General features: G+C 43.7%; 1 protein-coding gene across 1 annotated transcript in view; it reads left to right on the top strand.

Annotated features, from left to right (window-relative positions):
- Positions 1-18,512, top strand: part of RNF11 (ring finger protein 11) — a 30,155-nt gene extending 11,643 nt beyond the window's left edge. The window contains exons 2-3 of the mRNA XM_059853845.1: positions 16,738-16,907; positions 17,287-18,512. Coding sequence (XP_059709828.1) covers positions 16,738-16,907; positions 17,287-17,458 — 342 coding nt within the window. The 3' untranslated portion in view covers positions 17,459-18,512. The remainder of the gene's footprint in view (positions 1-16,737; positions 16,908-17,286) is intronic.

Genomic DNA, 18,512 nt, shown 5'->3' with positions numbered 1-18,512 from the left:
TCCTGGGGCCTTCCCACACCAGGGCCAGTGCTGGTGGAACCCATCAGTGCTCCTGTGGTGGGCTGTGTACACCCCTGACACATGGAGAAAGCAGCATCTGTGTTTGTTTAACTTGATGGCAGGATCCTGCTCCAGCACTTAAAAATAATGACTTCAGCAGGCCCAGCTCAGGAATGAGCACAGCCAAAGCCTGAGGAGGGGCTCAGAGGCTGTCTCGGTGTTCAGCAGGCCATTGGCTGAAACCAGGCAAAAATGAGGTGTGTCTTGTGCTCAGTGTTGTGTGTGTAGGTGTTTCTGGGACAAGGAGGTCTGATCTAATCATCCCCTGCTGCCAAAAAGGGATTGTTTAGCTTTTCCCTTCTGTATTCCACATGGAGCCATGTTCTCTGCAGTCACTCCATGGTGGCTCTGGTGCTTGGTGGGTCAGCTCATACCATTCATATGTCTGAAATGGGTCGTCTTATGCTTCTTCTGGTCAGATTAGTGAAATGAACTGACTTTCTGGTGGAGATTTGATTTATCAGCACTCTTTGCCACCTGTAGATTACATTTTACTTAGTGACATCTGTGGAAAGATCTAGAGGTGTCAGGTATTAGATGTGTTCTATTGCTACCAAGTATTAGAGAAGTTTTGGCTTTTCCATGTTGAAATTAAGGCTCTACTTGGACTCAGCTGTGTACCACAGCATGCACAGAATAAGTACCTAATGCTGGTTTGGGCAGTGAGTGCATTTGGGAATGGTCTGTGCATGAAATGCTGTCAAGTTGCCATTTTTAACTCCAGCAGGGTGGTGATTTCAGTTGAAGGGATTTTATTGCTTCAGGACAAATGTCTGATGTGGACAAAGCCTTAATTCTTTATTTCTTAAATGTGATCTTTCTGGTTAAAAAACCTCCAAAACCATAAAACAATAAAAGAATCTAAGTTTGTCTACCACAACCACCTTTAAAGATTCTCGAGTGCTTTTCTTTGCTATTTTTCTTGTTAAAGAAGTTTCATTAGTGTTACCTAACAGTTCATGAGTAGACTTGGTAAGTGCAGGAGTGTCTGAAGGCTTGGGCAGCCTGTTCATATTGTGCAGCAGACTGTGCTGTCCCTTGGGACACAGCTGACCACAGTAACATCATTGATCTGCCTTGTGGCTTCTGCTCTGCCTCCTTCCTCACACAAACCTTCCAGTTACGATTCCGTGGATGGTTTCCAAAGTCTGAATGTTGCTTGGCAAGCTTTGTCACTGCTGTTAGGAATTTGATTACCTTTGTGCATATGTATGTGAGGACTGCCAGTGTCTGTGGCTTTTAATAAAACCACCTCCTTGTAGTCTAAAATGTTTAGAATTAAGAAATTATATAATTGTGCAAGAGCAGGAGCTAGGCTGGCTGCCTCCGTTTGACTGTCCTGTTTTATATGTTGTGTCTCCTTGTTCTAGTTTGGCATCACTCAGAGGAGGCCACTGGCTTCCTGTTGAAGCCAGTCTAACTTTAAGGCAAACAAAGGCACAAAACCCTGTTTCAGAAAATAAATTTGAGAAACAAATCTTGCTGATTGTTTGTGCATCCACTCATGCAGCATTACCAGTTCTCCTTGCTGGAGTAATGCTGTGCTCTAATGTAGCTCAATCCCCCTTGCTCAGAACCTTTCTGTTCAGCTTTCTGAATTCAGAACCAGGAACACTGAACATGAGCAGTAAATACCATCTTTACAGTTTTTTTGCATCTCATTAACTGTGTTGGGTCAGGCTTAGTTTTTGACTTGGAGACCTACCAAAAAAACCCTCAAAGCCACAGGAGATAGGGCTGCTGGGGTAGAGAGAACACCCTTCCTTGTCAGCCATATTTCACATTGCCAGGGCTGTGGGGCACTGCAAAGCTGCAGAAATTGTTTTCTGAATGAGACCACTAAGTTTCCTTGGATTATTTCACAGAATATGCTGGCCAGGTTACAGTTTGAATACAATTATGCATTTCAGCTGGACAGAATAGAACTATTTAAATTAGAGCAGTAGCTAGTGCCCTTTCTGCCTTAAAAAGACTTAAGTAATACAGCAAACTAAAGCAGGAGAAATACTATTTTAAATCCTAGTTGCAGAGTGGTTACCAGCAGTGAAGTGCCTGTAGATTGACAGAGACTGCAGCAATGCCATGTACACTTGTTCACTGATGGCCTTACATTTTGCTTGCCAGGGGCCAAATCCTCACTAGTGGTGCAGCTGCCTGGTGCTACTCAAGCAACACAAGTGGAACTTCCAGCTAGCATATGTTCAGCAGAAAAAAACTTTATAAATGTCTTTTGTTCAGCTCTGCCTTCATTCCTGCTGCTGCCTGTAGATTGTGCTGCAGGAGAAAGGGTTTGGCCAAGAACGTTTGTGCTCCACTGTAGGTATCTTTCACCAGTGGGCTATCAAAACCCTCCCTGAGATCAAACCAGAATTCCTGATGGAAAATTATTTTGCCCAAAAAATTTATTTTCTCGCATTTAAAGCTTTTGTTTTGTTAGTGTCTTAAACTTCGAAGTGGGCATGACAGTGTTTGCTGACTTGGCTTCAACAAAATGATGCTTGGATTTAATGAGTGTTATCTTTTGTATTTTATTTAAATTAGCTTTGGGTTAAACATGACAAGCATTATTGCTAGCTTTTGCTCTGCATCAGAGATTATATTAATTTGGATAACTGTTTTTAGTACAGTCTTGAAAATTGCATATTAACAAGTCTGTAAATTGTACTGATTTCTGGTGTCTAGACAAGGGGATATATGGATAATTTTGAATACACTCAATGAAGTTACTTTCTGCAGACCATGGATGCTTTTGATCAACCAAGAGCTTATTTCACAGTTCTAGATTATTAATGTAAACTTGCAGCTGTTATTCTTCTACCAGATAGGTCTTTACTTGTTTCTCTGATGTTTACACTCCTGATTTATTTAGAGATCCTATATTCCTTTCAGCCTTTGTTTTTCTGGGCTAACGCTTCTATTTTTATTTTGTTTATTAGCAGATATGATATTCAAACAACTTGGTTTTCCTGAAAAACAAGATGTTTCATCTATAGTCAGTGAAACCAAACAAAAGCAACAGTGAAAAAAAGAAAATAGGGCATGTTTTAAATGATGGAGGGAGCATCGACTGACCATGCAGCATCTTGCAGTGAATTTGTCATGGGGACTCATGATAGTAGTTAGAGACAATACTGAACTCCAGATCTGCAGAAAGTGCAGCTCCAAGGGCTGAGCACCTTTTCAGGTGCTGCTGGATGTTACTTTCTCTCACTGGGGTAAACCATTCCATAACATGAATGAACACCTCACCAGGAGTGCAGCACTACATGGAATGATACAAAAAAATTAGAGCCAGAACTGTAAGTTATATCAAGGCTAATTTCAGTATAAAGCTTGAGCAGAGCAAAGAATTTTTTTTTAACCCTATTTCTAGTCTGAAATTATTCTGCAGGGTACTTGCTTATGGTATTCAGCAGACTTCATTTGATGAACACTGGACTCCTTTTTCCAAAGTTCATGTAGAATGCCATGCCAATCGTTTTCTACCCCCAAGGAAGAACACAGAGCTGCCCGTCTCCCAGAAGGATCAGTTTATTTCCTTTCTACTGTGTGATTAAAAACAAGTGACAGAACAAAAAAAATTTTGCTGCAGTAATTTCTACTCAAGTCTTTATTGCACTGGAGATTCACCCATAAGGAAGGTGATATCCCATTTAAAGACAGGAATTCAGGTTCATCTTGTTACTTTGCCTGTTTGGTTCAGCAAATCTTCTGGTGTTCCCAGGGAAAAGCACATTCCTTGACTTCACTTAACTGCAGCCAACTGTGAGGAGACAGAGTCTAGTGCTGTAGCATTGCAGGAGTGGCACTGAAAGCCATCTGCTTCCCAAGTTACTCTGCTGCACCCTGTGCCTCTTGGACAGGTCTCATTCAGGGACCAAAGGGTGAGCTAGAAAGTCTTGAAAGATAACTAAAATGTTTCATAGTCATTGAGTCATGATATTTCTGCTTATGAAGTTTGAGCAATAGGCTGCTTTTTCTCTTGGGGCTTATCTAGGTATTACAGTTACCTCTGTAGCTACACCCTAATAACTCCCAAGGTAACAACACTAGATGTCCAGACTAAATGTCGTAAATTAAACGTAAAGCATTCACAGGTTTTCTGAATAGCTGTTTTGCTGGGGCTGTATGTATTTTTCTTTTTTACCTCCCAAAAAAGCTCAGTGTTACTCCATTCTGGTGTTTTGTCGTGACTGCAGTTTGTCTGTGTGAGTATAAACTGACAAAACTTATTTTAGTGAGCGTGTAGGTTGCAGCAGGACATGGTTATCCCACCCTAAACACTAATGCAGGAGGATGCAGTGAGTACGAGTGTTTCTTTATATTTTCATAAAGCCTGAGAGTGTTGATAGCATAATGTTAAATGACATTGGGGTCTCATTTCTGACTCAGGGGGACAACAAAAGTAGCATGAACCTCGCCCAGAGTGGTGGAGCTATGCTTCAGTTCAGGACCTGAGCTGTATCCTTGTATGTGTGTGTAAATGTTCTTGGTAAATTAGAGCTTTTAAATTTTACAGACAAATTTTGTATTTCCATGAGACTTTCTCAACTCCAGCTGTAAAACTGCCTCCTGTGTATCACTGTGTTTAGTGTTCAGGGTTTCTGATGTTCCTCACACAACGTGAACGATGGGTTGTTGCGTATGGATGAGCTGAGGCTGGAAATCTCCAGGCTTTGCAGCTGCCCTCATGTGGGTGTGGCAGGGTGAAATGGGGCTTTGTCTTCCAGCCAGTCAGTCCATATTCGGAAAAATGACCTCTCTGTTCTCATGTCCCTCCTCTCAAACAGTTTTCTGTTCTTCTGAGGTTTCGTGGCAGCCTGAGCCATAATTCAGGCAAGTACTTAAGTAGGTGCTCAAGTGCCGTGTCCCTGGTGGTATTTGAAATCCTTACTAAGTGTGCTACTGGGCCCGTAGTGGGGACATTGGTAGATTTTATTGATCCATGCAGACAGCAGGATGAATCCATTGTGGAAACTCCCAGGTTTTCCTTCAGAAAGGCAGTTGCATGTAAACAAAGCCCTGTCCTCCATGACAGTGGGTGTAAGCAGGGGAATGATCTGACAGAATAGAGGTTTTTCTTCATCCCATTGCAGCTGAACAAGATGGGAGCTGCAGAGGCTGAGTTGTGCTCTGTGCTCCTCTTCTCCCCCCTCACCTTTACAAAACCTTGGACCTGCTTCAGTTCCTCCTTCAAACCACCTACTCTGAAAGCACCTGTGCAGAAATGGACATGGGTATTTTTGGTGTGAAACCAGCCCAGGCAAGATCCAAAGATGAGGGTAAAAAGCCCCACTGTGCCATAGATTGAAAAGGCTGATTAGCCAGGTGTTTGCATGTACAGTTGGTGGTGGAGGTTGTACCTTATTTATCTGTGAAGCTGAATGTTTACAATTTGTTCTGCTTGCACCAGCAAATGGCTGTTTCATACATAGCAGTGAAATGAATCCGTGTTGTCTGGTGACACATTAAAGGGATGAGCAGGTGCCCACTGAACTGTCTCTGTGCATTTAAAACTTCAGAATAGTAGGAAAAATGTGTTCTGGAAATATTTCACTTGTATAACCAACTCCTGAGAGAGCTATTTATGATTTCTCTACCTGTTCTTGGCACAGGCTTTTTTTCTGTTAGAAGGGGTTTGACAGTTGCATGAGATCACACTTGGATTTGTGCCCTGCGAGCTGAAAACGCAGAGTCATTGCTTGCGAGGACAAGACTTAGCTGGAAAAAATAGAAACATTGCCCTTGTGTTCACTGCTAATACTGCATCGAGAAGTGGAGCTCTGTCAGGCTTTAGTCTGCCTTGATATTCATGCAGTCATTATTTGCTTCTAAATAGAGAACTGCTTTAAAACAAAGCCCAACAAACCAAGAGATTTAGAAATATTCATTTAATGCCTGGGACATTCCTTTAAGATTAATGAATGACTGGATGAGATGAGCCGATAGGCTGACTCGGTGCCTCTGGCTATTTACAGCTGCTGCTTATTAACTCAGAGATGAAATAATTAATGTCATTATCAAATGATGCTAAACAAATAGATCACATTTTTTTGTGTGTGCTCATTCTCCCTGAAGTGGGAGATGGCAGCGAGTGGGCGCCTGGGGGAAGTGTCAGTGTCCAGACTATGGAGTGCCCTGAGCTGTGCCTCTTGTGCACAGCCCAGCAGTTCAGTGTGCTGCTGGCACCAATTCAAACCCCAGTTCCAGCCTCAAGATGTGGCTGAAATCACAGAAAACCCCAGTCAGTTTCCCAGGATCTGATGGAAGAGAGGAGCTGTTGGCTGGGTGGATTGTAGGGACAACTTCCCCAAGCCCCCTCACTGCCAGCAGCGTACAGAGACTCTGGCTGTGCTTGAGGTGCTCCAGTGCATGGCAAGGGTATGTGAGGCTTTTCAGCAGGCTGATGCAGAAACATGCTTAAAAAAAACCCAAAAAAGCTGTAGTTATGCTGTTGCAAAATGCAGCGTTGATGTATCCTTTAACTGGCCTCAGAAAGCCTCCTGGCTGCCTGTGCACAGTTCCCTGCTGCACTGAGGCTTCTCACACACCTTGATCTCAGGGGTATCCACTGCCCATTAGAAATTCAGATGCCAGTAAGAAAATAAAAAGGCCTGTGGAGCTGCATGTACCATCAAACTGCCAAGGTGTGGCAGCTTTCTGCTTGAGCAAGCATTTGTAATAGAGGATGGCTTTGTTAAAAAGGCAATTAAAATATTTCAAATTGAGTACAAAGTTATGATGCAGTGAAGTATAGCACAGATTCCTGGGTTTTGGAACAAGCCTGCTGTCACGGGCTGCCTTGCAGACACAGTCTCACAGCAGGTGCCCCACACCAGCAGTCTCTCTGCTGCAGGTTTTCCTGCTCTGTGCTTACACAGACCAGGCTCATCACCGGCCCCATCTGCTTTTTGAAGCTCTTCTGCAATAGTGTGTGGACTGCTGCCCCTTTTCTCCCCCAAGTTGTTTATCCTTAGTAGAGCAATCTGTTTTCTCTCCTTTCCTTATGCTGTGGCAGAGCTTTTTACTGCACGAGATTCCCACTCTCCTGAGTCCCTGTTTGCTGTGAGGCCCGGTGGAAAATTCTTCTGTCAGGTGTGGCAGAAGTTTGCAGTGTGTGAGAATCCTGCACTGCAGAGTCCCTGTTTGCTGCCTGTCCTGATGGAAAAAACGTTCATCAGGTTTCTGCTTGGCTTCCCTTGCTGGGGGAGCCATTGCTGTCCCACCTTCCCAGGCTCTGGCACAGCTTGGCCTTATCAGCTGGGCCCCAGTGAGGGGAAGGTCCCTGTCAAGGTTTGCAGCAGCCCTCTCCCACATTGCCTCTTCTGTGTATTTTGGTGAGGTAACAGACTATAAAAAGAACAGCTGTGTCCTCTTTCAGACCTCTCTTTGGTGCTTGCTTCCAGCTGGGTAGCTACAAAAAGGCATTTTGTGTCATGGCCTGGGACAGTGCATGAATGAGGGGCAGATGGTCTGAGGGAGCTGCTGCTGTGCCTGTTTGTTTTCATTACCTGTGTTACCTCCTAGCTGAAGCAGAGCTGACACCTCACAGAGACCTTACATAAGGGTGATGTTCTCAGTCTGGCTGGGACTGTTGTGTCTGTTCAAGTCCCATTTTAGGAACCTGATGTAGGAGGACCTGTGCTCCTTGATAGGATGCTTTTGGATGTCTGTGGACAGGAGCTTTAGGCAAGGCTGTTAAACTGCATTCTGGAGAGTCCTCTTTGCCCAAGGAGGGTGCTTGTCATGTGTTGAACAGTAACGCTCAGCCTAGAGATGAGATAATTTGTCACTTGATTTCTCTGATTCTTTGATATCCTACTCAATCTTTTTCTAAAATCCCTTTCCTAGTTCTGCATAATATTTCTCTGCTATGTGCTATGATGTTCTCATTAGTTCAGACTAGCACCCTACGTACACACATATACATGTCTATGTACACACTGAAGTACAGCCTGTATTTATGTCTCTCCTGATGGATTGACTGCCTGTGCCTTCAGCTTATGTGCATTTTCATGTTTACTCTCTGGCTTGGCCCCTTGTCCCCGGTCTGTCCTCTTGGCTAATTAGAACCAATTTCCATAACTTAGCTATCTTGTTCCTGAAGTCCTCAGAAGGGCTGTTTTGTTCTTAGAATTGCCATTGAGCTGACCTAATTCTTGCCAGAAGATATATTTTAACACTCCTGCTATTTTTTAAGTGTTTGGAGTCAGGTTTTTACAATTGGCTTGAGTCCCAACAGGGGCACTCCTCCCGTTTTCCTCTTGCGTGCCTGTTCCCAGCTTTCCCAGCAGCTGCAGAGATCTCACTGTCCGTGGCAGGGGCTTGTTTGCTTTCCGTGAGGGGAAGTGGGAGCAGTGTCCTTGGAGCCATTGCAAGGGACGTGGCAGGACCCACAGTGCTGAGGCAGTGCTGCTCTAGACCAGCTGCAGTCAGCTGTGCCCTACTCCCCAAATTCCCTGAATGGCACCATAAGCAGGGGCTGCGTGTGCTTACTCAGCTGCACTGAGTCTGTTGGTTCAGTAGCAGTTCAGGGCACAGTGTGCACTGCTGTTTACTCTTGGTGCCTTACATTGCCCACCTGATGTCCTTTATATCCCTGTACTCCTCCCTGGGAATGCCTGTCCAGTGATCCATACCCAGCCCTTCATCCAGAGGACTTGCACACACTTGTCATTGTGATGCAATGCTTGGGGAGCTTTGGGCCAGGCCCGTGTCTCGGGTGGCAGAAGCACGTGTGAGCTTTGTGTACCCGGGGCTGAGTCACAGCCTCGGGTGGGTTGGGGTGTGCACGGGGACGTGTCCGGGACAGATCCCACGTGTCCCACATCAGGGAGCAGGGCAAGGTGTGAGCAAAGCCTGTGTGCTGCTGCACACAGGGCCTGGCTCAGCGAGAGTCACGGTTGCCTGCAGACTCTGTGTGTTCCAGGATGATCAATACTACCATTTTTTAGCTGTTCCCCCTTCGATTTATACTGTAAACAAGTTGCTCTGACTGATATTTACCCTTTGCAGAAAGCAAACGTCTCTAAAGGAAGTGTGAACTATTCCCCGATGTCTGTGTGGACTGCTCGTGTTCTGTCAGCTTTTCCATCATAGCTTCCCCCATCTCTTGTGCTTGAATGCAGCCTCCAAAAACCATGTTAACTCCATTCCTTTGTTTGGGGTGTTCTTTTTAATTTTTTTCCCTGCTACCCATCAGTTCCACAGCAGGAAGTGGGTGGCACACGGTAGGTTCACTTTACCTTTCAGCAGAGGAGACAGTCTGAGGTATTTGTTTTCAGCCTCTTCCACCTCAGAACTGTTTTCTTTCCCAAAAACCTTCAGGCTTTTATTTGCTGCTGAATCTACTTCTCAGTTTTCCAGCAGCCATCTCACTTGAACCCTAAGTGCTGTGTTTAGTGCAGCCATAGCACTGTAATAACAGTCTGCTCTTGTCAGGCCTCAGGAGGGGTTTCTGCAAAGAACCACTTGGCCTAAGTGGCAGAGAACATGTACCAGTAACACAGATGTGGGGTTGCTTATGGGGTAGGATGATCCACATTGATGTGCTGTTTTTCCACCACCAGCTGCAGAATTGATTGCTGGCCCGTTCTGCTAGATTTTCTCCCTGCCCAGCTGCTCTGCTCTGTAGTCCCTGGGGTTTACCAGTCTCAGGAGACTGCATTTTGTGCCTAAGTGTCCTTAATTTAATGTTCAGGTGCAACTGTTCTTTCCTGGCTTTTCTTGCTGCAGCAGCCTGACAGAAAAGCATGAATTTTTATAAATTGTTTATGAATATTTTCCTTCTCAATATAAAAAGAAGCCTATTAAAATAAGCACCCTGGGAGCTGTAACGAGAGGGCTTTGTTGTCTCTCAGAAGTTGTGGCCTCATGCTGTAAGTTGAGCTGTCAGTGAGGTTGTCTGGAGGGAAAGAATCAATTCTCTGGTGAGCAATTTACTGGTCTGGGACATGTTGGTGTATAAGTTACTGACTTTCCTGAAAAAATTCACACTCTGATGTTTGATGGGATCTCTGGAGAAAGGAACAAGGACACCTAAAACTGACACAAAGCTGGTGAACAAGAAATCAGCAAGTGGAATTATCAGTGCCCAATGTTGACGCCCTTGAGTCAGAGAAACCTGCTGTGCAGCCTGGAAATGTGAAAACTGGCTGTGTCAGGAGATTGTGCTTCCAGGGAGTAATTACTGCTTTTTAATTACTGCTTTTCCCCTACAACTCTTTCTTGCTAGTCTTTTGTATTTAGGTTTGCCTTGATGGTTAATCAAATTTCAGAGCAGGTGACTCTGCAGAGCTGCAGGTGATTTCCATCTGCCAGGTGAGGCTGGGTTTGCTCTGGCCAAGCTGCATGGGCACTGCCAACTGTTTGTCTTGGCAGTAGGTTGCTAGCCTTTTTGGGTTTGTGTGACAGCACAGGGATGAAACTTGAAAGTCCTTTTCTCACAGCCCTTGTCACTGTCTAGGAAAGCAGCAGGCAGGATACATCTACTTTGTACCTCCTCTCTCTGTCCCAGCCCTATTTTTGGTAGCAAAGCTGAGCTCAGGGGACAGGTGATATTTTAAGAGTCAGCAGTCAGGAGTCACTTTCTTTCATGGTTGCTACTCTTTTCCAACTCTTCAGATTCATTTATTTCTCAGTAATTTCAGTAATTTCAGTGAAATAATTGTGAATAATGCACAAGACAGTTTTACAGTTTTGGCTATAGTGTGAATGAGGCTGTGCCATCTCTGCAGAACCACCGTGGCTTTCACCAAAAAACACCTCTCTCTGAAGTGTGATCCATCATTCAAAATGGGTGTTGCTTCTCAACTGGAGTCAACAGCTGGAGAAACACAGCACAGATCGTGCAGGTTCCTCTCCTGTGTGCAAAGTGGTTCCTCAGTCTGTTGTTCTATTAATTACCAAGCATATTTGCAGTGCCTAATTCCTACAATGCCAGAATTGTTAGTAATCTTTCCTTAGGAGCACCATGGTGGGAAGTGTGTGTGCACATGTGTCTGATCTGTCTGTCCCAGATGTCCCCTCCAAAAGGGAGAGGGGAGACGAGGAGATGTTTCTTTCAGAAGAACTTTTCAGTGTTAAGTTGCAGTTATTCATACTGAGTGACTACTTGAAAGCAGAAATATAAAAAAATTGGGTAACAGTTTCATTACGTGATATTTTATAGCAACTGCTGTTCACCTTTATAAATTAACTGCTCTCTTCTGTATGGCAGAAAAAGGCTTTTATACTTGGCAGGCTGCTCATAATATTCTAAGGATTATTAAAGTAAGCTGTAGTTGTCATATAATGCACATTATAATGGCATGTGGTTTTACATTAATGTGTCTTGGGGGAGGATATTATTTCAGAATGTGTATTCACATATGGATGGAGTTTGAGTTTTTTCACCCTGATCAGAATGACATTCACAGAAAAGGTCCCTGGACCATCACCCCAGCAAGTTCTTTGTGAGTAATAAAGTGGTGAGAAGAGAAAATTTCATCAAATTCAGCAGGAATTTTTGAAACAGACCTCGAAGAGTACTTCTTTTTTTTTCTCACCTCCTGACTTTACATTTATAAACTGGGGTTATTCATATTTATGAGTAATTTGGGCTCCTGCTCTCCTTAGAGGTGAGAAAGCTGGGGAGCAGCCAGGCTGAGCTGTGTGTAGGGGTGATGAGTGCTGCAGTGGGGCTGCACTGTGGTGGGGGCTGGTGTGTGTGAAGCAGGGCAGCTGCCTTCAGACATCCTGTTCCAGGCAGGACATTTGCAAGTCGAAGGGATTTCAGACCAGAGCTGTGGGAACAGCTGGGGAAATGCAAATGGAACTGTTACATTTGCATTAATTAATTAGGCAGCGACCACAAGGAGCCTAAGTGCTACAGCTACTGGTTTAAAAAGTGTGAAAAAGATGTAGGATAACATAGTTAGGGAGGTGTTTGTCTCTTCTGGTGGACTGAATTATCAGATACACTGTTGATCTGGTGATAAAATGCAAATTAATATCCCAGGGTGAGACACACAGCGCTGGATTAGGTGAGGAAGAAAATTTAGAGATGGAAACAGGGCAGTGCAATCAGTAGAGGAAAGCAGAGGCTGTGGACAGGGTCTCTGGGACAGCAGTGAGGTTTTAACCTTGAACTATTCAGTGTTAGGAATTATTCATCTCACCTTTGAACATCATGTAAGGATAATTTGGGCATGTTAGTGCAATTATAAAGACAACAAACAAAAGGTCTGATGACATACTGCTGATATGTGGCGTAGAGGGATCTTAAAATAATCTTTATCCAGGGATTAAGAGTTTCTGATCTACCACTGACCTGTTTGCAGAGTATTACAAATTCATGGTTCTTGCAGAAACAACACAAAAAGGCTGTAAAACAAGAGAAAAGCAGATTTACAACAGCATAAGTTATAAAGTAAGTTGCATTGATGAGGAAGCTTCAAACTAAAACCCATGCTTGGTGAAACCTCCTTTTTCTAGCCAAGAATCCAAAGTGTGCTTGGAAATCTTTTTGTAGAAAGTTTCTGGACCGTTTAGGCCATGTGTGAAAATGGGTTTTTTCATTAGGAGTGAGAAATGCAGACCTCCAGATGCCCTCTGATTTTTTTTTTTTTTTTCCCCCCAAAGGAGGAGGAGCTGGGGTGAGATGGAGACACAAACGCTGCTGTAGTCCTTGAGTCTGAATTAATGCTGCTGGTTTTAAGGGCTGAATAAACATTGGGAGTGAATGATTTCTGTGCACAGAAAGCCAGGGAAACTTGTGCTGATACCACTGACTTTGTGAACAAAGAGAAAGTTGTGTATCTCCAGGATTACAGGCATCTGAGGTGTTTCATCATTACTAAATTCTTATGGGGAAAAATAATTGACTAAAGCAAATTAAGTGCCAGAAAGTGATTTTTATTTCATTGCCTGACAGTAATATGTGGGTTTGATTATTTGTTTTGGCCTTTTCTAGGGATTTTTGCACGAAGTAATAAAGTTAGCATGAAATTTCATCTTAGTTTGAAGTGCCTTACATCTTTATCAAATGATAAATAACACAGACTTTGGCTAGAAGTTCAGTATTTTGTAATTTTGTCTGCAAAAACATTTTCCATGGTCGATAAGAGAAATGTGAGACACCAGAGCAATAAATTCGTGCTTGTCTTTGGAGTAAAATAATAATTACTTGGGTAATACAATCTTTTTTATATACACCCATGTCAGGCTACAAATGTGAGCTGAGTGAAGTCTCGAGTTGCTTGAACACCCACCCTGGAGGAGCAGGACCTTGGTCAGTGAAAGCAGCTTTTATAAGCTGTGAAGGATTTGCAAAGGGGTGATAAACCCACACAGGACCAGCAGCTTGGAGTTCTTGTTGGGTGTTTTAACTCCCAAAATCGCTGCAGAGATTGGGTAGTGCAGAAGTGCAGGGCTGCAGCTGCCACATGGCTGCGAGCTGGGCGTGTGCCCAAGGGGCTGCCGGGGGCAGGAGCCCAGCTCCACTCAGGGGGCTGGGCAGGGTCTCCTGGGGGAACTGGGAATGTCACTTTGCACCCAGAGAAACCCGGGCTCTCAGATTCTCATCAATAAGTAGCTCCAAATAGGAACACACCTTTTCTTTTTAGCTGTTGGAGGGGAGAGGGCTGGTTTGAAAGGGTCTCTGTCGATGTACCCTGTAATGTGACACTGCAATCAATGTGTGTGGCTGTGTTCTTCATTTCCCCGGTGCATTGATGTGCAGAGGGCTCAGTTTGGGCAGGCTTTTAGCAGCAGTCGGGAGGGGAGATCAAAGTGCCAGCAGGCAGGGTGTTCAGTGCCCGAGTATCGAGTGGTCTCTGTGGTTTATTTACAGTAATTTGTTCTGCATTTTTCACAACAGCCACACCAACCCCAGCTCTCTGCCTTCACCAGAGTGAGGACATCGTGGTTAAAGACAGCACCATTTTCACCCAGTTACTCCTCTGACAAGAGGTTCTTGTCTAGAATGTGAAATTGTAGAAGCCCCCAGCTGGTGACTATAAATTCCTGCCTTAATGGGCTGTGTCCGACAGTCGGGGTGGCTGTGCCGGGAGGGAACCTGAGACTGGATGCCAAAGGAGGAGTTTCCATCCAGGCCGGCAGTCGGGAAAGCATTTGTGTGTGCTTGGCACGCCGAGGGGGCCGGGGGTGCCTCCAGCCCCTGTGCAGGGACGGTGACACCCAGGGGAGAGGGGCTCTGCAGTGATGCTCAAGTGGCTTCCCCAGCTGCAGGGTCTCTCAGTGGTCAGTCACAAGTGCCTGTAGAATATTAGGACAAGGGAATGAGGTTTTTTTCTTGCTGGCCTGTCACAGCTTTAAGAGTTGTGTTGATTTCCTGTCCAAAACTTAACCAAAGCAGTTGTTGACTGGGCAGTGTGTGACTGTTGCTCACTTCAGAGTTGTCCAGATGTGACTGTTCTACTCACAGCAGAGTCTTACTTAAACTGTAGTTTGTTTAATTTTTGCTGAGATCATCAGTTTGCTGTTCCTCTGCTACAGACATTCACCATCAGTTTTCATTGCTGCTTTCAGACATTTTGAGGATTTCTTGGATCTTTTGTCCTCCTGTTTTTGCCTTTGATTAAATTTCTGCATTATCACTTGCAGCTGTATTAAGTACAATTCCCTCCTCTCCTCCTGCCCACGTTGGTACCAGCCTATGCTGTGCCTGTGGTTTCTTGTACTGCTCCTCTCTTTTTCCTAGATGGGAAGGAGGGTACATCCCTCCCCAGTGCTGATTGTTCTCTACGTCCATGTAACAAGTGAAGGAGGTAGCAGTAATGTCCTGCTACTGCTTTAATAATCTGTTCAAAGAAGTTCAGCAAAGCCCTGGGGAAAAAAAAAAGTTACTGATAGTTTGTGGTGTTAACTTCTTGAAACATAAAACCAGGACCAGGCTCTGCTTCGAGCTGAAGTGTTCAGTGCAGAGGGTCTGCAGCATTTGTCAGGGGAAAATGCTTTATTTTGCTGGCACCAAAGGTTGCAGTCACTTTCTGAATACTGTTATATCTGACAGGCCAGCCCTAGGTTCAGCTGGTGCTTTTCTCTGTTCAAATGATGATTAGAGAATACTTTAGATAATTTAAAACACTAAAAGGCAGCTGATCCAAAAGAATTCTGTGATCCTATGAAATATGGTTTAGAGTAGTCAGGAAATTAATCACTTGGAGAACCCCAGGCATTCTGTCTTTTGAAGCTTCTCATAATTCCTCTGAGTCCTGCCAGGAAATGAGAGGGGGAGATCCTAGGCTAGCTAAATTAAGAGATGACTGTGAATTTTACCCCACAGCTGAATTGCCAGTGGCAGGCAGTGTTCAATGAAGAATTGCCAGGCAGACTTGTATCTGTAATTAGCATTTCTCACAAGCAAGGGCTTCTGCTGCTGGGTGGCACCAGCAAGAGGCTGCTCACTCCTGGGACAGCTTTCTCCCAGACTTCCAGGAGTCCTGGCTGGCTGTGATTCCTGGCAGAGAAAGGAGAAAGCTTTATTGGGTTTGACAAATGCAGTGTTACATGTGGGAGGTGACCTGTGCTGCCTCAGCTGCACACACCTGCCCTGGGCTCAGCTTCCACCAGTGTCCTCTAAAACAGCAAATTTGGCATTTGCCAAACAGATGATTGGGGGCATTGTATGTCTGATGCAGCAGATTTATTTTCTGGCACATCTATAAGTTGAATTTTTTTTCTGCTGTTTAAGAAGAACCATTAAAATGGGTCTCTTGCAAGAAATTGCTTCTCTTATTTATGGCTACTGGCCAATACTGTCCTAATAGTGTATCCTATTCAGAATTGGTATTTATGTACCAAAAAATGCTTTAAAAGCAAGTAAATTAAATACATCTTAATATAAATGTTAGTGGAAATATCTGATCTAAAGTTGATTAATATTCAAAAGAAGCTTCTCAGAATGTGGTCGAGCAAGGACTGGGGGAAAAAAAAGTTACTGATAGTTCACTGATAGACTGCATAATGGCTATATGTTTCCTATATTTCTTTTGAAAATATATAGCTCAAACATATCCATAGTTGAATGCAGCATGGGAGAACTTGTAAAGTCATATTAGTGTATGAGAAGAAACACAAAACTTGGGTTACTTACTTAAGCTGTTGTTTGTGCTGTCCAGGTAACATGCTTTTAACACATGAAAATTAAATATACGGTTCTAGATTTAAGCTTGTGTGGCCCAAAGCAGTTCATATAAATTTTAGTTTAGAGAGGAGGTAAAACCTTCCTCTCTAAAAATTTTGAGAGTAACCAGTATCCTCATCTTTCCAAAGAATTCTTCCTGAATGTATAAAGAAGATAAAATTTATAGACTCTACTTTCAGATTTGCAGCTACTGGGGGCTCTCCCTTACAGTGCTCAGTTCTGTACCTTAGCACTTCATCAGGTGCCTGCAAGGCTCATTTGCCTGCTGGCTTGTGGAATTTCTTGTCCATGTGTCTCCTGTATGAACAATTCCTGGAGATCAAAAGCTTTTGCAGAGAAGAACCACGAGCAGCTCCTTGCTCAAATACTGCCCTCAATTCTCTATCCTGTTCTCATTACAATTATAGCCCCAAAATTGCAAAGCAGGAGTGGGAGTTCATACAAATATTTGTAGGACTGTGAATTGCCCTGTGCTGTGGAAGGCTGGGAGAGCTCTGGGGTGGTTTTTCACGGACACACTGTGCTTGCAGGAGCAGGTGCCCGTTCCCGTGTACCACCCCACGCCGAGCCAGACTCGCCTGGCCACGCAGCTGACGGAGGAGGAGCAGATCCGGATCGCGCAGCGCATCGGCCTCATCCAGCACCTGCCCAAGGGCGTCTACGACCCCGGCAGAGACGGCTCCGAGAAGAAGATCCGAGAGTAAGTCCTGGGACAGATGGAAGGGATGTGGCTGTGGCCATGGTTTAGGATGCTACCCTGGGAAACCTGACCTTGTCATCCTGGGTTTGCCTTATTTTCAGGGACTGTGATTTAATGGAGCTTTAAAGAAAAAGTCCTGCAGGAGGCTGGTGGGATGAGTAGCATCCCTGCTGATGAGGGCAGGGGGTTGGAACTCCGTGGGCTCCAAGATCCCTTGAACCCAAACCACTCAGTGCATCTTAGACTCTTTCCTTTATCTTACACAAGGCTACCCCTCACAGTATCTATAAATACTAAAAGCATCCAGGAATAGGTAGGATACTGTGTCTAATTTCCAGGTTGGTAACAGCAAGCTTAATGTTTTATTTTCCCCCTCCAGATGTGTCATTTGTATGATGGACTTTGTTTATGGGGACCCTATCCGATTTCTGCCGTGCATGCACATTTACCACCTGGACTGTATAGATGACTGGTTGATGAGATCCTTTACCTGTCCATCCTGCATGGAGCCAGTGGATGCAGCACTGCTTTCATCATATGAGACTAACTGAGCCAGGGTTTCTCTACTGAACCTTCGAGGAGACCATCCACTTCAATGGGTTTGATCCTTTTGTCATTCAGCCCAAAGAGCCAGGAATTAGGAATTAAGATCATGCACAAAGTATACATTTCCTAATAAATAAATAAATAAAGAAATATTTCTGAATGGCTGCAAATATTGGAAAACATAGTATTTTAGAGACTATAGAAAAGTAGGTTGTTATTTTTAATGTAAAGCCTTGACCCACCATTGTCTTTTAATGTTTGTTCTTACACCCATATATAGGAATTGTGTAAAGTGTTACAGCAACTGTAAATGTTTAAACTGCGTGTATCCAATTTTATTAGCAGCAAGATAAGAGTATTTTTTTCCTAAATAAAGTAACCAGTTTTGTTCTGATTCTTTTCACAAGTCCTGGCATTTGGGTCAAGGCTTTATTGAAATCTACATTTTATAACACTGGCACAAAGAAATAGTTTTAAGCTTGTTTGCACAGTTCTTTTTCTTTTTCTTTTTTTTTTTTTCCATTGGAGATGGAATTCATTGCCTTAGGTCTTTTTAATAGTGTATTGTTATTGTTGGGCTGGCTCTATGCTTGAAAACCAGTTTATTTATAACCTGTTAAAAGTGCTATATTTTGTTTGCAGTTAGGAATATGCAGACTTCAAAGTGATCTCCTAGCTTATAAGCAAACTGAGATGCATTATCCCTTTTCTACAAGTGATGCAGATTATGAAGATAGGACACAAGTCCTGCAGTGAAACTCTGGTTTCGTGGGGTTTTTTTATAACTTCCTTCGGTTTTGATGAAATAACAGTCCTTAAACTTTAATATGTGACCTTTAACTTGATCAGATTGGAAGTGGGCCAGATGAACAATAAATAGTTAAGCTGCCATAACTGAAAAAAAAAAAAATTGGAACTAATCTAGTGTTAGCATTGATCACTTATTCTATTTTTTTCTCCCTAAAATGGTTGTCTTGGATAATAGCAAATGGATACTGCATCTCTTGTTCTTGTAGTTCTTAGGTTATCAGAAGTTAAGAATAAACATACTGTATCTCA

This window comes from Haemorhous mexicanus, chromosome 9 (assembly GCF_027477595.1).
Source record: "Haemorhous mexicanus isolate bHaeMex1 chromosome 9, bHaeMex1.pri, whole genome shotgun sequence".
Lineage (NCBI taxonomy): Eukaryota > Metazoa > Chordata > Aves > Passeriformes > Fringillidae > Haemorhous > Haemorhous mexicanus.
Note: the sequence above shows the minus strand (reverse complement) of the source record. Positions and strands in the feature narration are given on the sequence as shown.